Source organism: Neopsephotus bourkii, unplaced genomic scaffold (assembly GCF_033783945.1).
Source record: "Neopsephotus bourkii isolate Nb327-2 ecotype Australia unplaced genomic scaffold, CSIRO-AGI_Nbou_v1 NB_1154, whole genome shotgun sequence".
Classification (NCBI taxonomy): domain Eukaryota; kingdom Metazoa; phylum Chordata; class Aves; order Psittaciformes; family Psittacidae; genus Neopsephotus; species Neopsephotus bourkii.
In genome coordinates this window covers 3,265,563-3,289,849 of record NW_026901640.1, presented here as the reverse complement: position 1 = coordinate 3,289,849, position 24,287 = coordinate 3,265,563, and the positions used below count along the sequence as shown (strand labels likewise).

At 41.5% G+C, this 24,287-nt stretch overlaps 1 protein-coding gene across 1 annotated transcript in view; it reads right to left on the bottom strand.

Moving 5' to 3' along the window:
• The window catches only part of EFCAB5 (EF-hand calcium binding domain 5), a 31,770-nt gene extending 8,887 nt beyond the window's left edge, over window positions 1-22,883 (bottom strand). Inside the window, 12 exon segments of the mRNA XM_061363525.1 lie at window positions 1,835-1,991; window positions 3,213-3,427; window positions 3,845-3,937; window positions 4,068-4,136; window positions 4,452-5,315; window positions 6,010-6,109; window positions 10,696-10,851; window positions 15,099-15,166; window positions 16,930-16,993; window positions 17,676-17,832; window positions 21,977-22,444; window positions 22,446-22,883. Of these exon segments, the coding sequence (XP_061219509.1) occupies window positions 1,835-1,991; window positions 3,213-3,427; window positions 3,845-3,937; window positions 4,068-4,136; window positions 4,452-5,315; window positions 6,010-6,109; window positions 10,696-10,851; window positions 15,099-15,166; window positions 16,930-16,993; window positions 17,676-17,832; window positions 21,977-22,444; window positions 22,446-22,531 (2,497 nt within the window). The 5' untranslated portion in view covers window positions 22,532-22,883.
• Window positions 22,884-24,287: the final 1,404 nt, after the last annotated feature.

The window sequence follows — 24,287 nt, the reverse complement described above, 5'->3', positions numbered from 1 at the left end:
TTTTCTGCATCCTGATTTCAAATCCTGTTGGACTCGAAGAAGAAAAGGAAGGAGAGTGATTTGTCAAGCTGCTTCCAACTAGCAAACTAGGCAAGCAAAGATATATATGTCGAAGTGTGACTTTGCTGCTAAACAAGAGAGTATTTTCTGATCAATACAGTGGGCTATAAGGAGCAGTGTAATAGAAAATGCTTTGATTCATGATGCACAGGAACAGGCAGGGAGCTGCTCTGGTTGCCTCCCAGTGCATTAAGACACAGATGTTTATGGTAGCTGAGAGCCTCCTCCTTCCCCCCTAGAAGTCAGGAGGTATTTGATCACTGACTTTAGCTGTAGAATTAGCAAGTGCTAACCAGCCCCAGCCACGGTGGAGCTGACTGTTAATGCTGCCTTATCCTGCCCATCAGCTACAGAACATTCAGCGTTTTTCATTTCATTTCTGGCTTTCTGACAGAACTAGGATGGAGAATTGTTTGATGGCATAAACACGGATTTACACCTCCACTTTCTCCTCTCTTTGAAGAAAGAGATGAAGAAAGAAACGCACATGAAGTTGAACGTGGCATGATCAGTTCTTTTATTACTGAGCCATAGCATAATGAATTATTCTCTACATCCTATCTGCAGTGTTCACTTTTCACTTACAAGGAAAATCAAATCATTCCACCCACTTGTCACTCTGTGTTTTCATCCAGGAGGTGTTCAATGTCTGGCCCATTCCCCCAAACCTGCTTGTTCCACAGTGGCTTTAGAAGATTAGGTTGAAGCTGCTAGGAGTATTTTATGTTGCTTGTAGGTAGTATTGATTTTGCTATGCTATCTTGCTATTTATTTGTCCTTTAGTTTATGAGCCCTTCATGGAAGGGACTGTGTCCTTCCATATTTCAGTACATTCTGGCATGCTTTGAATACAAGAGAGCTGTGACCTGCAGTTTCTTCTGTGGCTGTGCAGCCTGGAGACTATGAACTGGAGCACACTGGTGTGCTCCCACCCCACCAGCTGCCTCAAGTGAGCTAAAGGATAAAGAGGGTTTGGTGGTTGCCAAAATGAGCCATTTTTACTACCATGAAGATGAGCATGGAGATGAATAAACCAGTCCTCTCCAGCCAAGCAAGCATGCAGACCTGTTCCTAATTGCTAATACAGTATTTCAGAGCATCTAATGCCCACATATTAATATGTATGAGGCTGCCAGACAGGTCCAGGTGAACCTGCAGCACTTCTGTCTGACCCAGCTCTATTCTGTCAATGACCAAATTTGCTAAGTTTAGTCAGAGAAAGGAACCAACAGAGAAGTGAGACTCAAAGCTGCTATCTAATTCATGAGCACTGTGCAAGTGTGGATTACTAAAGGCTATTTGAGACTCATAAGGAAAGCTGTTGTTCTTTCCTATGAGATACATTGCTGCAGATAGCACAGTAAAATCTATCTATAAAAATAGCTGGATAGCTCAGATGAGCTGGATGAGAAGTGCAAACATGTCTCAGGTTTTACCTGTATTTTTCACTGCCACAACACAAGTGTACATTGCATGTTAAGGCTGAAATGATTTTTCAACACATCACTATGTCAGGGAAGCATTGGGCTGCCTCTCTGAGTGGGAATCTGTTGCAGAGGAGTCTTGCCCAGGAGGAGGGGATGGAGCTATGCATTAACAAGTCGCTCTGGATAACTGTTCCATTTCATTTTACACATCATACCGTGTATGCTTATGACTGCTTGCAAAAACAAAAAGTGACTGGTGCTTGCCAACAACTTCATTAGCACTGTTGTTGAATGGTTTAAGCCTACTGTGTTGACAGTGCTTTCTCAGAGCACAGCTGTCTCTTTACCTTTCCTCAAGTTCTCTTTTTCCATCCCTTCTTTGAAGGTGCTCAGAACAGCCTCCACCTCCTCCAGGTCCAGAAACCCAGATGCAGTGCTGTTCCACTTTTCAAATAGTGCCTCCAAAAGCAGGGTCCGCTGGGCCAGGCGAGAGCTGTGGTGAACCTACAAGAGAGAGGAGCAGCTTGATCTGTAGTGACTCCTGGACACTGATGCTCAGTGTTTACCCAAGAATGGAAAATGCAGTGGTATGACAATCACATCATTCCTATCTGTACATACACAGCTCAGACCCGGAGATGAGCCTTTAACCTGAGAGATGCTTGGGAACACAAAACACAGCCAACAGTTCAGTTCTACCAGGCAGAATCATCACTGCAGAGTGTTATTTCACAGTGAACAAATGAAGCCTGTGCTGGATCTAAAGTGAGATCAACTCAGGTAAGTGCAGGTTTCCCAGAATACAAATGTCTTCTCAGGAAGAACTAACCACAGCCTTGTTACTAACACCCAAAGATGTGACAGTTTGTGTATCTGTACATTGTTATTTTGCTGGTGCTGCCCTGAAGTGTGTGGGCTCCAAGCAAATGAATGTACAATTTGTCCTTTAAACTATCTTTGCACAGCATACAGTGATAAATGGCTGGGATGGAATTCTCTCAAAGGCCAAAATACTGGCAGTGTGTGTTGTGCTCAGCGTGAGGACAGTAGAGCCGTCAGATCCAATATCTCATCCAAATTAGGTCAGCAGCACAGAGGAAAACTAGAAACAGGTCTGAGGTCTGAGCCTCTCTGAGCTAGAGAGACTACTATGGACAGACCCACCATGAAGTATATCTATACTCTGAAGCGATATGGGGCACCCAAATGCTGCGCATGAGGATATTGGTGAAAGGGAATGTATTTTTCAACACATGGCAAGAGCACCCTGAAACTTAAACACAAAGAAGCATGTGCACATTCACATACAGCCATGCACATAGCAAAACCAAACACACTTGTTTTACAGTCTTCACCAAACCTCATATGCACATGCCAGTGCAGTAGGTCAGAGATCAGGTTCTTGGCTATTACAAAGGTGAATAAGCAAAATGGAATGTTTTGAGCTCTTTCACAATTAACTATCAACCTGCTGTGTCACTGAGGCTCTAGAACAGACAGACAACCTCTTACAGGATGAGTCTGTCATCACTTCTAGAGCTATGGGCTAGAGAGGGAGGATCCATATGAAAACAAAGGAGTAAAAGGTCTCTTGAAATAGAGAATGCAAGGCTGCAAGCGAATAGCTCTGCCAGCATGAGATTAAAAGTTGACTTTGTAAGTGTCTGTAGGCATTTACTTGATTTTTGTTTGGACACGGGCTCAGCAAAACATAGCAATATTTACTTTTTCTAGTTGTTTCCTTTTTTCTTCTTCTGTCTGTTTGTATTCTCTTTTGATGAAGCCAATAAGCCTCTTCACAGCAGGCAGAGAAACCTCTTTACCAACAAATATCTCCATGAGCTGTACAAACTGTGGCAGGTTGAGGCTGCTTTCATCAAAGGCACTCCTAGTACGAGAAGCCCAATGGTTCTGAATCTCTGCCATGATGGGATGTAAGTCTGAAAGGCAGAAAGCACAGTGTGTCACAGGCAGCCAAATGTTGCCCTAAAGCTGGCCACGTGGCAGATAGCAACTCAGTCCTAAATCCTGCATTTCCTATCCGGTGAAATTATAGCTGAGTACAGACTGACTCCACGCTGACTAAAGGCCTTAATCTGCTTATATTTTCCTAATAGTATCTCTTTAGTCTATGGATGCTATCATAGAACAAGGTCAAATCCTGAATACAGCTGAGCTGAAATTACTGTTACGCAGCAAGTGGCTCTCTGAGACAAAGCCTACACTGCTCTTACCTTGAAGTCAGCTTCAGTGCTTGTATTCTTGCCAGACTTTGAGCTCACAGCAGTACTGGCATGTCTGCCAACACTGCCAGCCACTATGTGCCCAAGTGAACACACAGCTTTGTGACCAAATACCTGCAAATCTAGTGTCCTCACACTTCCAGTCCTCTGGAATTCTCTCTCCACAGCTGCTAAACCTAGAGCTTAGGTCACGAGTCAGAAAGTCACCTGATGAAAGACAAAATATACACAAGCTTTTAAAAAAGACACAAGACACAGCTTTTGTAAAAGCCTTTACATACACATATCCAAGCTATAGCTTCTAAAGTGGATGAAAAGGGCTGACATGAGCAGTTACCTGACCATGGCACTTCAACATCCTGGCTGTCTTCAGCTAGAGAATCCTGTCTGTCTGTGGGTGCTGGACCTGCAATTTTAAAGAGAAATCTTCTAGGTTTAACATGCTCAGGCTCCTGTCTTACTATACTTATATTACATACATTCTTATATTACAGAGTGAAACAGAACATGAAGTTTCTCCTTATTATAAAAATGTTTCTGCTTCAGAAAGTCCATACTTGAATTAAGTGGCTGCTCAGTGCCTTGAATACAGATCACCAGCAGTGACTCACCTGCCACTAGGATAGTTTTGAAAAGGATTAAAAACACACCTATAGTTAAACCAGTCGATGTGTACGCTGAAAAAGATCAAGGTCTGCCAGAACAAAAGAGAATGCTTTACCTTCACCCTGGTCTTGGAGAAGGTTCCCATCCTGCAGCCTTGCCTGTTGGCCAGTCTGGCTGCCATGCTGCTCAGAAACACTCTCTTTTCTTGCAGGGATTTCTTTCACAACCTCTGCAACTGGAGCATCCTCTTTTGAATCAATGACATCTGTGTCTGCCAGAGCTCTGTCTTCTGAGGTCATGGCTGTAGCTTCAGGTGTTGGTTCTGAAGTTGTGTTGGTTGTCTCTGCAGTCCAGTTCTCCTCTTCCTGACTGACTTGCCCTTCTGAGCCAGGTTCTCTGTCTGAGACAGGATAACCTCCTTCCCCATTTTTTTCTGTATCACGCTCTCTTCCCAGGCTAAATTCCTCTTCCTCCACTTGATTTTCAGATCCAGGTTCTCCATCTCTACTGAGACTGTATTCAGTGGAGGCTGATTCAGGGAGAACTTCCTCCTGACTGAATGCACTTACAGACTCAGTTTGCTCCTCAGTTTGTATGTCTTCATGGAAACTGGATTTCCCACTAACTATGGTATCTCCATCCAAGTCTCTAACTTCCAAATCAGTGCTTTCCAGCTCTGACACAGCATCCCCACCTTCCTCTCTCACTTCAGCATCATTTGATTCTGCTGCTTGGTTTTCTCCCTTAGGAATTCCTCCAGTCTCAGCTTCACTCGTGCCCTTTTGTTCAGAAAGACCTTCTGTGACACTAGTTCTCACTACATTGCTGCCCTGTCTATTGTCAGCTACAGGTCCAGCTAAAATCTCTCTCTCAGTTTGAGACAAGACTAACTTTTCACTGAGTTCCTCACAAACCTCCTGGTCATCAAAGCCTCCCCATAAATGTGCAGGCTTAATCTCTTGCAGCTCTAGTACTGGCCCTAGAATAGAAAATACATTGGTAAGCTGATAGTTCACATTGGGATTATGTTCTCTAGTACTGTGTAAGGCAAACTGAAGAAAAAGGTATTCCCAAGGGAAAAGAAACTATCAGAAAGTACCTTCTGCAAACATATGTCTCAGAAACACAGAGCTTCTGAATGTCTTTGCCTACAGAGATCTGCACTTGTAACTGTGTATTACACCATATTGCTTTTGAAAGAAATATTTCCTAATTCTCCATGCTAAGAAGGAAAGCTGTAATTTGCCTTGTACTTGATCTTAGCAGTTAATTAATGTCCAATAGCTTAAAACCATTCTATTTTCATGTAGATTATTCTCTGTGGTTATCTTTCCATGTTCCTGGAACAATTTTAGAGTAAGCACAAAATTCACTGCCCAGTAAGAAAGAAGAACTGTTTCAGGAAAAGAACTCCTTCCTTACTCCTAGTCCTAAAAAGTACTCCAGAATTTGGTAAGGAAAAGTTCTGGATGCTGAAGTATTTCTGAACACACATTTACATCACAGTTTGCAAAACACGGTTGTAAATTATGGTGTATAGGTCACAGCAGTCATTTGGATCCTTTTTTAGGCTCTGTTCACTTCTGGTAACACTTATGAAACATACATTAACTCTGCAATCTCATGTGACCTCCTCATGTTTTAACCAGAGTTGGAAGATCCCATGTACTTACACTGTCTTGGGTTAGAGAATCCCCCCTGAGCACTCAGTGGGCTTCTTTTGTAGAAGTCTGTCAACAGGGCAAGTATTTTTGGTCTGTTCAAGAGACCAACCTAGACAGAAAGATTACAATTATTGAGTTTTTCCTGTGGTTCTTGGGACTTACATCAATATTTGCAGCACTACAAAGACACCATTAGCTAAGAATTACGTGTGACTGAAAATTATCCATTACCAGAACATCAATGCACATTTCAAAGAAGTCAATTTATTTCACAGAGGCAAAATTCCTCCTCTGGGCTTAGCTGGAATGCCCCAAACACATCATTTTGCAGGCACATCCTCTTGCATATTCTTCACCAATTACAGCTAGATCATTGTAACCACTTTGCCAAAGGAGCTCTTCATGTAAAGATCAAAGCTTCAATATTTCATGCTTTCTGGACAGATATTGATTTCCTGACAGTAGTGTGGAAGAATTTTCACGTATCATGAGCTGTGCTGTATTATGTCAGTGAGTGCACGCTGCAGTTTGCTTTTGTGCCCCATCATTTCCTTTGAGGTGTTATGTATTGGCAACTGCCTGGGAAAATGATTAGTCCAAAAACCAGAGCAATTATGACAACTCCCCTAATTTCCTTTAAAAATTCATACATATTTGACCACTGAGGTGAGAGCAGTATCAGTAATTCCAGTGCAGAGTTTATTAAGTCTTTGTTGCTGAGGGTGAGTGTTATACAGACAATAACACCAGGAAAAGACAATGAAATGGGTCCTTTCCAATCAGGAAATTGTGAGTTGCAAAAGTAAAGCAAATCTAAATGATTGCAAGTTCTCCATTTTATGATGAATTCCTGTTGTCGTTATTTAAGTCCATCCACCTTTGTAATCTCCCTGCCATTAGTGAAATATGTTGGTTAATTAGAGAACAGATTTACTTAAGTTCATTATTTATAGCAAGTAGCTTTCTATCTGAATTATTGATTTCCTTTTCACATTTTGCTCTTGGATTAAAAACTGCAAAACATAAAAGTTTACCAAGCTTTTATTTCCTGCTGAACTTTGCCTGCCCTGAGGCTGAAGAAATAAAGGAAGAAGTTTGCTGCTCTTTTCTAGAACTGAGCTGAAGATGACCCCTTGTTTATCATTTTAAACCATAACTAATGGCATCAGTGTTTAGGAACAGAGGATTTGAAAACAACTGAGAGAAGTGCCTACTTGATGAAGTGCCTCCCAAGGAGGCTGATACTGAAAACAGGGATCCATCACATCTTCTGTTACTGCAACACCTTTCCTCTACTGGGAATTGAGGAAAGGATCAGAACTGAACTGTAAGCATCTGGTGCAGTTTCAGTGTTTCAGACTCTGGTAACTTAATTTCTCTTGGTAAAAAAATGCTGGAAATTACAGTTGAATATCAGCTCTCTGGGGGTTTGGAACAACAAATGTCATCACATAATTCTGTCCCTAAACGTACAAGATGTAGGCCATGATTCCCAGAGTCTTCATCTTCTTGCCATTAATATACAAATACCTTGCACACTTCCATGCAAACACTTCTTTATGCTGTTTGTTTTTCAGTTGAATACATTAGATTGCATTCTGCATATATTTAATAGATACACAAGCATGGTTTTGAAGATGTTATTGGATCACTGTGTAATCCTGATTCTCCATCCAGTATTTCCATTACACACACTTAATTTTCTCTTTACATTTCCTCAGCTGTTACTTCTCACAATCAGCTGCTGGTTCCCTTGAAGTTGGCAGCACTAATGCAAAACTTCATTAAAAAGGTAAGTCAATTAATGAAGTATTATTAAAAAGAAAATAAAAAGGATGGTTTGGGATTCTTTTGTCATGTTAAGATAATACACTTGGAGGATTCAGATAACTCAGATTCTAGAAGAGTTTGGGACTTGGATGAAATAATTTTATGTATTGTTAAAAACAGTAAATTCCTTTTCAGAAATTACCACTTATGAATGAGGGGTACATTTTCCACCTTAACACATACAATTTATACAGATCTGCCATTCTACTAGAGGTGCCTGCTATTTTAGGATACTTTTCCTTACAACTTACCTTGGGAGGAACTTGTTCTGTCTTTCTGAGTTCCTAAATTTACTAACAGAGCTCAGGTTTCTTTGTGCCATGCGAGTGACTGAGGAGGCTGCTGAAAGATTCCTGCCCTTCAGCCCTCCATATACAGTCTTTTCAGCAGGACAGGTACAGCATCCACTATAAATAACAGCAGACCATCTGTGTTTGCACAGCCACCCAAAACTTGTCTCCACTTTTAACGAGTGCCAGTTTTACTGGCTAGGGTTGAGATGTGTTGACCTAATTTTCTTGACACCTAGATATTGGCAGGTGATGATTCTCATTTGTTTTCAGCAATGTGCTGTGATCTGTGAGTAATTCCTTTAAGCAACACACTAAACCAGACTTGCCATTTCAACAGTGACAGGTCAGTGTTTAACTGATTGATTGTTTTCCTGGAAATGGGACGTGTATATCTTGAGCACAACAAGACACTTGTTAGGGAGCAAGATGGGAAGAACAGACAGAAAAGGTCATGAGAAAGCAGGCTCTGTCACTGCTGTACTGCAAGAAAGGCAATCTGAGTGTCTCAAACTTCATTAGTTTGAAAACTAATCTGACTAAATTCAGTTACATTTAAAGGCTTTGGGCTGAAAATGTCCTTGGAAATTAATGCAGATTCTTTTCATTTAAAAGATGTATTTAAAAAACTATACTTGATACACATGAGCAGAGAGGGACAATAAGCTTAGAATTCCCAGAGCTATCGCCTTTTGGGGCATCAGGGCAGTGATTCAGCTGTGTTCTGGTACTGTCTTGGAAAGTTTCTGCTTCACTGTATAGTCCAGCCTGCTCTTGCTGACCTGCCATCCTTCTGGATGCATGCATTTGAAATCATAATAATGATCATGTGCATACCTTCTAATTTGACTGTAATTTAAACACTGCTTTCTCAGCTCCCTGGCTCTAATTGCAGTTCATTGAGGCAGCCAGCCACAGTCACCATGCAGACTGGAATAACTGCCTGCCACCAAACAAATGGAAATTAGGAACTGAAACAACTGCTTTGCTCTGCTTTGCAGAATGAGTATTACAGGTAATGGATCACAATCAAGTAGAAGAAGTCCTAGGGTTAGTTTGCATCTTTTATCTTCCCTGTGGGTACAGTAGGGCAGGACTTATTAAGAACTATACAAAAGAAACCAGGTCAGGTTTAAAAGAACTGTGTGGTCCACACTAGTTTGGTGAACTCAATTCGCAGAGCAAGGCTACCTCAGAGACTGAAAACAGCAACCACATTTGTGCTCTGTTCATTCTTCTCTGGGCAGCAATGGAGCTGATAGCTGCTCACTCTTATGTTTTCCTAGTGTTTTTGGCTCTTTGCCTCTGAGATTCCACTGGGATTAGTAGCATGGAGATGGTGATTACTGCCATGGAAATAATAGCAAGAAAGTCACATTAAAACATGAAAGGGAAAGAAGGGATCCTTTCAAAATGCATGACAAAGACAGGACTCAGCTTTAGGTATTGCTCTACCTGGGAGCATCCACCATAGGAGCAATAGGAAAATGAAATGTCTCCTAGCTGAGAAATAGACACAGTTCTTTCCTCATCTCTGAAACAGAAACTTGCCAGCTATTCTCCAAAACACACCATTGGTGTTGAAATGTTCTCTGTAATTCCATTCTCTTAGAGGTAATGACATTATTAGCATGACATTGTACAGCAGAGTTCATTCTGGGTAGGCATGCTGTAAACATCATTAGAGGAGTGCTGCATGGAATACATAATTCCTGTAGAAAACTGCAAGATTATGGCAACTGTTTGCTGTGGAGTAGGCAGCAACTGGCTAACTAAGGCTACTTGTAACAAATACCATACTTTTTGGATGAAGCCCAAGATTTTAGCAATAGCTCATGCCATTGATTCTTCAGCTCTGTTTGTTTTCTAATACATCTAGCTTATTTGTTTATTTATTTTAATGGCAATGCAAATGTATGCAGAGGATGGTAGAGTTTAGAGCATCTGAAAACCAGATTATGGCTTCTGAGTTCCATTTCCAGCTTAATAACTGACTTACTCTATTTTACTTCCCTGCCCATAAACTGTGGCAGAAGTTCAGAAGGTTGTAAAGACAGATTATTTTGCATTTTAAATTTAAACTATGAGATTTATTGATAGAAGCCCTCAGGGTGTATAAATTAATGCAGCATAATTGACACAATATATGTTACTATTGTAGTAATATGCACATTTGTTAAGGTCAGTCTCTATCAGTTTATCTTTGCTGCAATACAGCTGAACAGAAAAATTAGCACCCAAACATTCTCAGTGTTCTGTGGGAACAGGTAATGACCAGAAATAGCAAAGACTATGGTTAATTTCTTCTCCAGAATCATCAAACTTCAGCCTCAAGTCATCAGTTAGGTCATTCAGTTTCTAATCAGTCATCAGTTTATAGGCTGCTGGCTGTTTCTGTGCCTAAGAACCATGAATTTGAAGACAATGCAGCAGCTACTGTCCTCTGAAATAATGCTGAGTAAGTACAAAGAGAGTATCTAGAGTCACGAGGAGTAAAGAGAAAGCAGTGACCCAGAGAAATCCCAAACTGGAAGCATTACCATATTGAAATTAGGTTGAGAGCTGCTTTGCCTACCTTTGCATAATCACAGTCTATGAAGAGAAAAGTAAACATTTGCCTCCACATATCATGTCTTACTGCTTCTCCAAAGTCATCAGCACACCGACAGAGATGCTTCAGCATTTCTTGGAACACATCATCTGGAAAATGTTCAGTGCAGGAATGGACATACTGTGGAGAGAAAGCAGCAGTGTGATGGCTAGCTTTCTTCAAGTATTTTCATCTTTATTTAAGCTCCTTAAAATTGATTGCATGCAATAATATATGTGGGAGTTTGTAGTTTAATCTGCAGGTTTGGTACATGGATGGTACACAGCCTGCTTGGCTCTTTCCTTCAGAAACAGCAATATTCTCCAAACCAGCCTGTGACTCTGCTGCCCAGAGGTCACTTATGTTCAATGCTTCAGAGATGCTGGGTGAAAACCCTCTCTTTGAAATGCCATTGATTAAGCCATGTTATCTCAGGGAGGATGGAAGTTCTCCATGGTTTTCAGCAGCATTTCGTATTCTTGACTTTACTGCTAAGGAGGCATTTTGAGCCATTAGTTTTTGCAAAACTGACAGTCACTCAACTCTCTAATGCCACAACACGACCATTGGCCACAATTTCAATGTTTAAAGAACCAGTCTGGATACAATAAAATAAAGGAAAGAACCTTTTGAAAATGAGCCTGCTGTCACCTAAGTCCTCTCACACTGGGAGTACTACTGACTCCAGATTTATTTTAAGTTCTAGCCTTGGAGACATGTTAACACTTTGGATTTATAGCCATGTGGTTTTTATGAGCAAAAGCAATATGGTTCTAAAAATGTGGTGTGCATGACATAAATAATAATGGCCATCAGACCAAACCACAATCCCAAAGCCTGTGCTGAATTATTAGAGCAGGTTTCTGGAGCCAGCCACAGTTGACGGAGCCATACAGGGAGTTAAAATAAGGAATTTCCAAAATACGGAATGTTTCCCATTATCCCATTTTTAGAGTATGGATACCTGCCTTAAATCCTAGAACATGTTGGACTTGTTAAAATGCATTAACCAACTGAAATATTAACATATGTTATTATTATTCAAGGTCCTACACCTGGGTTGGAGCAATCCCAGGCACAGCTACAGGCTGGGCAGAGAAGAGATTCAGAGCAGCCCTGCGGTGAAGGACTTGGAGGTGCTGGTTGATGAGAAAATGAACATGAGCCGGCTTCAGTGTGTGCTTGCAGCCCAGAAAGCAACCGTATCCTGGGCTGCATCAAAAGGAGCATGACCAGCAGGTCGGAGGAGGTGATCCTGCCCCTTTATTCTGCTCTCGTGAGACCTCACTTGGAGTACTGTGTGCAGTTCTGGTGTCTTCAACATAAAAAGGACATGGATCTGTTGGAACAAGTCCAGAGGAGGGCCATGGGAATGATCAGGGGCTGGAGCACCTCCTGTATGAAGACAGGCTGAGAAAGTTGGGGCTGTTGAAGAGAAGGCTGCCTGGAGACCTCATAGCAGCCTTCCATTATCTGAAGGGAGCCTATAGGGATGCTAGGGAGGGACTCTTCATTAGGGACTGTAGTGACAGGACAAGGGGTAACGGGTTAAAACTTAAACAGGGGAAGTTTAGATTGGATATAAGGAGGAAATTCTTTCCTGTTAGGGTGGTGAGGCACTGGAATGGGTTGCCCAGGGAGGTTGTGAATGCCCCATCCCTGGCAGTGTTCAAGACCAGGTTGGATGAGGCCTTGGGTGATACGGTTTAGTGTGAGGTGTCCCTGCCCATGGCAGGGGGGTTGGAACTTGATGATCTTAAGGTCCTTTCCAACCCTAACTATTCTATGATTCTATGTCTATATTGCATAATTCCCAAGCATATGGGACAAGTGGAGAAGAGAGGAAGAGCAGAAAAGCAGCAGCCAAGGGCCTCAGGGGTGGCTAGTGGGAAAGAAGAACTCCTGATGCAATGTGTGGCTTTTCTGCATTTCAGCATAAAAAGAGAGGATGTACGTGGGCTGGAGAGAAGGTGGCAGATCTGGGAATACGTGTATCTCCCAGCTTTTCAGAGCTATTACAACCCAGAGCCCTGTGACAGATGAACCCTTAAGGATGACAGCAGTTGGGAGGAGGCAGCTTGGACAAGCAGCTTGTTATTTTGTATGTCATCTTGATGACACATCCCAGGGCTTGTGTATTAATACTTCTGTCTAACAGCTTCCCAGAACAGTTTTTAGAAGCCTGTGTTCAGCTCTGTGGGCAGGAGGAACTATCGTAGAGTCTTAAGCTTTTCTTAGCTGATGTGTATAAAGCACTCTGCTGTGTAAAACACTGTACACGTTATAAGCATACATTGATTTATTATTAACCAAGAGATTTTGACACCTATCAGAAGAAAGCTGGCACACCTCCTTCTTGCTATCCCGTGTAAGACCTCATTGAGTTTGTGAACACATTATCATCAAGAACAACAGAGCTTTGCTTTTTGTTCCTCCTGATCTCAACAGAAATGGAGTGAGTCACATGTGATCATGGAAATAATCTCACCTTTAAAGCTTGATTCTGACCCTATAAAGGCAGTGGGAGTATTTCCCTCTGTGTCAACAGCTTTGTGTCAGGCTGCTGTAGGTTCTGCATGTTAGAGTACAAAGCCTGTGAAATAAACTGGTAAGGACTGGTCTCTGGGATTTAAATGCTTTTAATATAAAGACTCCATGAGTTTGCCATGAAGATGTAAAACTACAAAAGCCACTGTTCGCATGTCCAAAAAAATACCCCCAAAACCCAACAACAACATGTGAGGTCTCTCTACTGAGTTTTTAACAGCCTTTAAGTAACCCAAAGCTGCACTGAATTCAAGGAAGGGAAAAAAAACCCACCATTTAATTTTAAGGTCCATTATAGAGCAATGCTTTCCACATGTGAAAGGGCCTAGACCAGTGTTGAGAAAGATCATATCTCTTGCTGGTCTATGGTGGATGGTGCAAACTGATGAACAAAGGTGAAGTGTAGCTGAGGATTAGAAGCAGCCCTGGCCTGAGAGTGAGGCCTGTGATTATGGAACAGCTCCCCAAGGGAAGTGATGAAAGCTTCATCATTTGCTTCAATTAAAACTGGACTGCAAAAAGCATCAGAGAATACATTCTGAGAACAAAGTTGCACTGGCTGGTGAATGAGACAGCTTGACAGTCTGTGTCTTTTGTATTCCTGATCTCTGTTGTCATGTCTTTAATTGAGTTAAAATAAAGAGTACACAAAATATATTTTAAAACATTTTTCTAATGCTAATGGAGCATGAATTCACTCAGTGCTTATACATGTGCCATAGGGATTATGGATTGATGCTTCATTTCAGTGACAAAAGCAATTCTCTGGGCTCCCATTAGCCACAATAGTTTTCTTAATTAAATGCAGTTATTCTGAGGTTAAATTTAAAAATACCTCATTTCATGCTTAAAAAAGCCTTCAACAAGTTACCATGAAAATTCATCTCTGTGCAAAATAACGAACATGGGAGTCTCTTGAGAGCAAGGAAGGCACAAAAATCACACATGGTTGCTTGAAATTAGTCTCTGCACAGCTGCTTTATACTCTGGTTTTAGTTATTGTAACAGCACCCACCAGCACCGCTGCAATTGAGGGTCTGCCATTATTTCTATTCTAAACATCCCTTTTTGCAGGTTTAAGTACCCAGGCATAAAATTCAGCTCTGTTGTAGGTAGAAATGGTTGGCAAAGGATTGGCCTGGAGAGTTTTTCAGTAAGTGTAGTTTGAACTAGTTCAGTTGTTTTCAGATTGATGAAGAGTAGAGTGATGGGGTGAACCTTCCAACTACACTTATTGATGTGGATGGGTTAAAAACACACTCCTGATGTTTCTCAGTGACACATTTTGATTTTAAAGCTCTGTATTTTCTAGCCTGGTTATGCTTGTGAACAGCTATGACTCTTGCTGCAGTTTGGTTTTGGTCCAAGTCAGTAACAGTTCTGAGCAAAAACGAGCTGCTCATCACTTGTTAGGCTTTTCTATGGTTAATAGAACTTAACCAGAAAGAAAAATACTTTGAGGACATTACTGATTATCTCAGGCTAATGGTTATACTGGGACATCAAACCTGTTTTGAGCAGCCACTGCAACATCTGCATTCACAAGTGATTCAGGGCTTTGGCGTTCTAGGAAGGGACTGAGAGGGCTGTCCTAAAAACTACTGCTTGGCACAGGCTCTGAGAAAGCAAAATACACCCTCCTTGCTGGCCAGAATGGAAGTGTTGGGACAGCAAAGGACGGATACAAACATGGAACATGAAATGTCCTGATATAACCAGTTACCTGGGATGCTGAAGAAGTGAAGCCCTTCACTTATTCATCTTAGCTGTCCCCAGAGAAATGCTACTACTTTGTGATAAACATCATATTCTGCATCAGATGCTCTTATTTCATTTCTCACCTCTGTGAATTCATCTATGTTTACTTTTCTTTCCAGGGTGTCTATGATTTCCAGCTTCCTGTCACAGACTGCCAGTAAAAAATGAAGGGATATTGGTTTAGAAAGCAAACAGTTGTAGGTTTACATACTGCACACTTTTTTTTGCTTTAATGTTAGACGAACTTTCTTCTCCTACTGGATTACATTTATTTCAGGTTATCCTACAGAGCAGCTGAAGCATCTGACTGTCTGGAGTCTACCTAATTCTAATTCCTACACATTTCTCTTGCTGAGAGTCTGCACTTACCTATTCAGAACTGCATGTCTGTATTTGTTCTTGACATATGCTGGTGCAAACTGCAATGATTTTAATAGTACTTACAACTACATATGTGAGGAGAGAAATGATTTTTGCTTTCACAAACATAAAACTGCCTTAAAATACTGGGGGCATGGGTTCTACTTTGCAAAAGTGGAATCTGAAAATCACAGTCATTTTCCCAAGATGCTCTATAGGATTTTCTTTTTTACTGATGATGATATTCAAAATTGTCTGGCCTGTTATAATGGAACTGAGAAGATAGCTCAAATGCCTGCATAGTTTTCTGAATGAGGGCTTTGAGCACAGACATGCTGTTTCTGTTGGGATTATTTGCGTGTTCTTTCTTCTACAATGTAACAGGAGAAATGAGAAAATTCACCATAGAATGCATTTGTCCCTTGTTGGTTAAGACATTTCTGAACTGTACATTATCTTTATTAAACTATAAAACAAAGCTTGATGTTCTGCTAATGCTTACTGGATGATATTAAAAGAACTAAATTAAGAAATTGAGCCACATTTTTAGTGAAATAGGACATAAACCACCTTAAGCATCTGGAGAGCAAGTGGCTGGATAGAAACTTCTTTCTCAATCTCTCATCCCAGTATCTGTTCACACAGGATCCACAAATACCACAGCAGGAGCACACAGGCTGGGTTTGGCATTTATACACCATACCACAAATAGGATGATTATTCAGAGACACAATTCTATGATACAGAAGGGGCTGAGCAAGGTCAGGCTCTAGAGCGGGGTGACTCCAACAGCAAGCAGGAATGCACATCCCATCTTCCAGCAAAGGCAGATTTGTTATTATTGATGATCATTATAGGCTCTTGATATAAAGGGCTGGCAGCAGGCTGTGGGCTGCCACTCTGATGTTCCTGGCTCTAGCTATTCAATTATCATTATTCAGGGAGGTGAAGTGTAAGCTCTTTAAAGTGGACAGGAATTATGAAAATCTTTCTGTGCTGAGTGCTCTGGTACAGAGGCCCTTGTGCTGGGTGTCACTGGCATGGCTGGGACTGGCAAAGGGAACAGCCAGACAAGCATTAGGCAAGCTTCAGCATCAACCCTGAAACCATGAAAGGCAACAACACTGTCAGACTGTAATTTTTGTGATCCTGCCTTTCTTCCATACCTCCCTGTATGCTAAGCTGTCCATGGGATTTCCAAGACCTCCCATGAGACAAACACTGATAGGGCAGGTGAAGGAGGAGATTGTTAGAGTGGTTCTTAAAAATAGTGATAAGCACATGGCAATGTCTGGCTAATGAAGGATGTGAGTGGATCTTTTCATCTCTCTGAAAGATTTTTTTCCAACTTCTTTCCATGCTTTTCAAGATCCTGTTAATAAACCACATGGTGATTCAGTCTCTTTCCAATCTGTCTCAAAATCTGTGGTTCATATCCTAACTACCCTTAGAGATCCTTTCTCTGTTATCAAATCCATTGGGTGTTTGCTCACAGTTTGCAATCAGAATTCAGACCACAGAAATAGAACTGAAGGAGACACATTGAAAACTTACTTTTTCTCACATCTGTGGCTGTAGAAGCAATAACATCTGCAAAAGTCCTCAGGGCACTCTGAACCTACAAATCAAGGGGATAGTCAAAGGCTTCTTTCATGCAGACAACAATAGGTAATTACTACAGTAAATCACCCAGAGTAACCAGTGTATGGGCCAGCCATGCTTCTTACCACATATAGGTGGGTAAATGTTAAATGTAGACCTTGTCTATGTTGTGCTGTGTGTAATCACAGGACCATTTCCTAGAGGGCTTCTGTCACTTGTAAGAAAAATGCTTGTACCAAGACATAATTACAATTACTGCACATCTCATCTCTTCTGAGCTGCAGTATCAATTTGTAGAGCCACAGGGATAGGAAGAAAACTTAATGGAGGCCACAGGAGAGCAAGAGTGGCTGCCCTGGACCTTTTTAAGGGGATTCTGAGGGATAATCAGAAGGCCATCCAGTGATGAGGTATGCATCGCCAAGCCTCAGGACTGTCTAAGTACCTCAGGAGGTATTTAGCTTCCCAGGAACTGTGTGGAGAACGCACTGCAATCCTTCCATGTGCTCATAGGGAATCAGGGCTTGGTGGGGCTAAGAGATAGACAACAACACGCACTCTGACCTTAAGGGATGTCAGAGCCATTGCCTATCCTTATGCTCCATGCTGCCATGCCAGGGCAGATGCCACTATCACAGTCTTCCTTTTTCTCCTGGAACAACCAGAGCACTATGTTAACAAGAATCTTTCCTGGTTACCAGTGCAATTGGTATTCTGCCACTGACATCCACTGTCCACTCTTCGAACTGAATTGCCAGCGCCTCCTTTCTCATCAGTTTCACCTGAGACTTCGTATTTTCTAATTCCTCCCTCTCCTTACGTTTGACCTTTGCCTCAGCCTTCATCCTGGCCAGCCTGTAGGACATGGGAATATGGTTTAGAAAGATATCATCATAATCATATTTAAGCTAGATTAAACCCACCCTGTAGAACAAAAGGAAAGGAAATAACTTCTGACTGAAATACTTGTCCTTCTAATAGAAGCAGATTTTTTGTCCAAAGACATACTTGATGTTTGAGGCACGAAACTACTAGTGTAACTACTGGACTAGATATTAGTAACCTGTGTTTTCAGAGGGAATCTCCAAGGAGGTGAGAGTATTTGTATTGACAAGCATCATCTCCTGAAATCAAGTGTACTATGAATCTGAAGAAATAACCTGCATCAGATGTGTGTGTGGAGAGAGCTTCTTGTAGAGCATATGGTAGACATTTAAAGGAAAATCACCTGTACAGCAACCCTAGTTTGTATAGTTTCAACAGTGATAATTTTTACCTTCACACTTATAATGGCATTAATCATTTATTGTGTAGGTGTCCTTCACCTTCTAATTTTAGCAGGAAGAGAGGTGCCTAATTTTGCTACGCTTGATTTACCAACAGAATTGCATCAGTCTGCATTTGTCTCAAAGCCTAAGCACAATTTCACATAAGCCCTTCACTGGCAAAGACCAATGTTCAATGAAATTTCTTAAGCAGTCTCACACAATGAAGTCCTTTCTGCTTTAGGACAGGGATAATACCCCAACCTCTCTGTCATTTTGAACATACTGTTTGCAAGCTAGGACTAAAAATGCCTCCCTTTCTTCTTCCTTCCCTTTTCTTTGCTTCCCAATCCTCCATTTTGCACAACAGAAGAACTGAATCAATTGATCCGGTAGAACTGATCTGCTTTGGTTTTGACTGTGTTAATTTATGAAATGAAACAAAAAAAGCCTTCAGGAAGGTCAATACACTTAAAGCCAAAGGATCAGTTTGTATGGGGAGAAGAGTTCCAGGTCATGGAGACTGCTGGAACCTCTCTGCATTCAGCAGCTGCACTGCTCACCTACGTGGCACTCACACCCTCTGTAATACTCAGAATAAGGGGAACTGCTCCTCTATTGTACCTGAGAACACACGAGCACAGAAACTGTATTTTAACTAATGATTTCTGCTGCCTTCTTCCCCTGTGTTTCACATACTGTGAAGATGGGCTGATCTCTTCTGTTGCTACAGGTCATCCTAGAAATGATAAACCACTGCTATATTTAGAAAGGCCTCTTTGACATTTTACACCAACACACTTGGATCACAGTTTTATCACTTCGTACTTGTTCTTTATGGCCACTTATCACAGAGATTTCTTAATGAACTGGGTTCCTTCACCAGCTGTGGGCATTGCATAAGTGCTGGATGAGGCAATGCAGCCTCTGGTACTTTGATAGCAGGGGAAGGGGAAAACAATTTCCTATCTCCTGACTCCTTCACAGACACAGCAAAGAGGAGGTATGTAGCAGGTACCATGCTAACTGCACTAACACATTTATCTCCAATGTATGCTACAAACAGAAAGAGAAAACCAGATCATTTCTGGACCATTGCAGCTCCTCCTCAGGAGTGGTCTGCAAACTGAAGGCAGAGCTAAGGCTGTGCTGGGAGCTGCCAACGTGCTTTGGTGATTAATTTGGGCAGTGCCCAGCACACATTTAATTGTGTGCTGCACCCGCACTGGGCTGCACTTCTGCCTTTACTTCTAGGGTCCTAAAACACCAACTCGGTGCCTTCTCTTCCCAGTGTCCTCGGTATGGGACAAGATGTTTCCCCCCTAGGCAATAACAGCAGGTCAATGCTGGGCACCCATTTCAATGTGAGCTCATTCCAGGATTAGACATTTCCAGAAGGATGAGATGGCAGCGAGAGTGACTTCTCCCTGCAGAATGAAACATGTTTCTTCAGGAAGACAGCCGCCTAACTCCCACACAGGGATGGTGACTCAGACTGAAGGACTACCATCCCTGGACAAATAAAGTCTCTGATTCAGGTACCAGTCCATTTGGATATGGAATTTCTCCCATCTGCTCTCCTGTCTGGTGGCAGTTAAGGAGAGATTGGAGGAAGCCTGAGAGAGCTCACTGAAATTTAGACAGGAACCTGTGGTGAGAGCCTGTCTTTCCTGAAGGTCATGTCAAGGCTCCCAGGAGCTGCACTGGGACCAGAATTTTACCCTTCATCTTCCTGCTGCTTATGTGAGAGATTCTGAGCACAGACCAGCATCTCCTGTCGGTAAAATCCCCCGTGCTGCTGGGGTTTAAGAATCTGATGCAAATCCCACAATACTGCCATCACTAATATGTAAATCCCGAGCTGCTGTGAATGCAAATCCCATGATACTACTACCAGCTGATACGCAAAACCTGCTATGGCTACATAACCCCCTGTGGCAGTGCTGTCTATGGAGAGATTTATTTCTACAAGTCTTGATAGTCACTTCCTTTGCATCAGCTTTGATAGCTACAAATTGAGAACCTGTCTCCAAGTGTAAACATGGATTTAACAGCCAAGACCAAGATAACATGTCACCAGTAGCCAACACTTTGCATTCTACAGGAAAACCTGAGCTTTCCAGAAATATGTTCTGATTCACAATGAAAGCCAAGAATATTTTAGCAGTAAAAAACCCAAACCAAACCACAAAACTAAGAACACTCCCAAAACCAAACCAAAAAGCAACCCAAAATGTCAGGAAATGTTCTGTATTTTAATTCAACTCCTTTTGCAAAATGAAAGTGACACATGATTCTGAGGTTCCTGCATCCAAGTATCCCTCTGTGAAGACACATGAATGGTGAAACATTCCCCCCGGAAAAGGTGTTGGCAAGGCTGGCATCATCAACATCCCCCAGAATAGTGTGTGGCTGAGTAAAGCTCACTGAAAAAGCAGATATTTCCCCAGATCATTTGTTTCAGTGGACCAGCATTTAAAAATAGAAAATATAATTGAAAATCTTTTCCCAGCTTTGGTTGTTCTCCTCTATGTCTGCTTAAGAAGAAAAAACCAAAAAGCTGAGCTCTTACATGCTGACCACAATCAGTCATTCACAATTATTTCTACCCATGGGGGAAAAGGAGGTGACTGTATACAATTCACTCACGACACTGCTTTGGCTGTATCCACACAAGGCATGTTCCTATGAACTGTAACAGTATGTGGACTAGATATGCAGAGAGACAGAAGCTCAGAGCAGTAGAGAGAGATTTAATATGTTCTTTTATTCATTTTAATACTGAAACTTCAGTTATCTTCATTTAGAGTTTATGTATAAGACACGTCAACATTTGACTTCCCTAATTCCTGACACTGAAAACTTGAAACCAATTTTCAAGCTGTATGTACTATTTATGCAAATAGAAGAGACAGCCATTCAAGTAGAAGTCATTATTCTACAAACCCAGATACAGAATAAAATGATCTGGTAGCGCATGAGTAATTTTGCCATCATTCACCATCACCTCTGGATCATCTGCAAACACAAATGTTCAGTTCTGCATTTGTCTGAATAAAGCACTGACAATGAAACCATTATTCTTCAGCTAATGCACTCCTATTCTAACCAGAGCATATTGTAAGATGCCATGGAACCCCCTTCCAATATTCATTACATAGCTGAGTAAAGCAGCAGATTAAATACACCCCAGGAACAAGCAACATAATAAAATACAAAAAAGAATCTGGAAGGACAGCCTAAGTAAAAATCCCAGGAGAAGGAGCTTCTACAATGTACCAGGACAATATTGTTGTTGGTTTGGTGAAGAGAAATCATCCTGAAGGAGGAAAAAAGGTTCTCTTTGTATTAAGTTTGAAAGAATATAAAAGAACTGATCTGAAAAGTCCATGGACTTTTGATATCAACACCTGCTCTAAAGAATTGCTGCCACTAACCTAGACCAGTTTGAAAGCAGTTTGCATTCCACACACATAATTAAGATAGAGTCTAAAGAGGAATTACATACTTGTGAAGGGCAGAAAATTGCTTTAAACAGGAGTAACTGGTGTCTCTTTGTGTGAAATGTTCTGGCATTTGTGCTGCTTCTCAGGTTTTTGTGAGAGACAACTGCCATTGCTGGCACTGGACTCCACAAGGTTTATTTTGTTCTACAATAACAGCCAGGCTTCAATCACACCACTGCAAGACACCAGCTCTGCTCGTGTGACTAGCCACACTTTCAGCTCTCTCACCTCTCTGATGCTGTACCGGCCATCTCAGATTTTAGCTCCTCTGTGACCACCTTCAGTCCTCTCAGGTATGGGCCTGGTTTTGCAGGAATGCCATACCGGGGGTTATGTCTCATCAGATATTCACCAAGGAAGATAAAGGGATTGAAGTGGGTTGGCTCTTCTGCTGCAAGCACGTTCTTTCTTTCCACTTCCATTAACAGTTTTTCAATTCCTGGGATTAATGTAGGTAGGAGTTTTTCAAGCAAATAGATACGAGTATCTAGTGACACCTTCTCATTATTGAACCACTCTCTGGACAGCAAGTCACAGGGTTCTCTCTTATTTACTTTTTCTTCTTTTACCTTCTGTTCATGAACCATCTTCACTTTTGTCTCCTGCAGACTCAGACACCTCTGCTGTACCTTTTTATAAAGGCACTCTTTCCACAGAGCATAAATACTAATACATGGCAGCTCATCGTTCCCCTGTTTTCATTTCTGCAGCAGTCATATTCTCACCTCCATGCTTGGGATGTTGCAGACCTGCAGTTTGGGCTGCTGCTGGCTGAACAGCCATCCTTCAATAGCTGTGACACAGAACAGAAGCACTAGGTTATACAATGCGAAAAGATGCAACAGTGTCCTAAAATATGACTCTATTGTTAGGAATTGAGTAACATTCTTTTTCTACATTCCTTTTTCATTCTGTTACTGCTGCTTTGTACTCTTAAATAAATACAGCCCCTTCACTTCAAAGATCATTAAATGATTTATAAGGATTAATTATGTATCACAACAGCCCTTGGAGACAGAGCAACCAAGTAAGTGTGTTCCTTTCTTGCAGGAGAAGAAACTGAGACACAGAAGTGATTAATTCCAGGTCACTTAAAAACTCAGAAACCCAATGGTGAACAGTGCTCAGAAATCTTGTCCCCAGTTCCAACTAGTAAATTCCTCTTACCCTTAGTGTCATTATTTCTGTTTAGGTTCCATTCCATGCCTCCAGGAAATCCAATGGATGTGAGACAAAGGAAGCAAGTAATGGAAGATACCAGATACCTGGGAGCAAGATTTTTCCACGTCTTCTGCTTCATCTTTTCTGTCGCTGTGAAAAAACAGTGAGGAAGCCTGTCCTACAGATTACTTCATTTCAACTTTGACAACTATTTTTCCCTCTGGACATTTTGTTCAGGTAATGAGGACACAGGTGTATGGGTCAGCAGAGCTCCCACAGAAAGGGAAACTCTATATCATCAACTCTGTAATTAAGCTGTTCACAAGCACTTAATCTTGTAGATTATTCTGTAAGAGACAGACCTACACAAAGTTGCAGATATCTCCCTTTACAGTGTTCCAAACTCCACTGTTTTCTTCTCAAAATGTTCATTCTGAGAAATACCAGGAAGAAATTGTGCTGCTCACGAGGCACAATTTGAAAACTATTGATGGGCCTCCACACATCACTGTCTGCATCTGTAATGGGATTTATGAATATGGAATGGAGCAGAATGTTGACCAACTACTTGAGCATGCAAAAACACCAACATGCTGCAAAAACTCCAGGTCAGTGTTGAACAACAGCAAGGCAAGGGTGATATTAACAGAGAGAGCCTAATGCCTTTCCAAATTAAAGATGAAATTCCACTCTGAACTTCTCAAGCTCTTATTTAAAAGTGCTTTTCACTAAGGCCTTTCAGTATCCATAGCAATACTGTTGCTTTTGATGTTTTGCTCTTCATGTTTAAGCATTTGTAGCTGTTCTGAAGAGAGTTCAGCCTTCCAGGAAATGCATACATGTGATCTACAACCCTCTTGATGCACAAATGTAATTACTAATATGTTGACCTTCTGGTTCATAACCACTGAGTACAAATGCTGCTTGAATAGGGAGGATGCTTCACAGCACTAAATTTCTATGTCTGCTTTCTTGATGCACTTATTGGCATCTGCTGGTAATTTGTTTTCAAAGATGATGACCTGCTAGGGAGGGAGATGGATTTATGGATCAAGCTGCCTGCATGACCCACACAGAGGGTTTTAAGATGGGAGCTGGTCTTGCCACCGGAGGACATGAGCTGTAAAGGAGTCCAGATTTACAATGGCAGAAAAGCAAACCAGTCAACCCAGGCAAATTGTTCCTTGCTTAGGTGAGTTTCCCTCAATAAGTTGTAAAATCAAGACTCTTTCTGGTTTAAAGCAGGGTGTTAACCAAATGTCCTGGTCACATTCCAAATCAGCTGGTTTTGTTGTGCCAAAATAAACCTTCTTGCAGTTTCAAATACTTACGTTATTTTTCAATATCCTTTATGAAACCGCTCTGCAGTCTCTGTGCA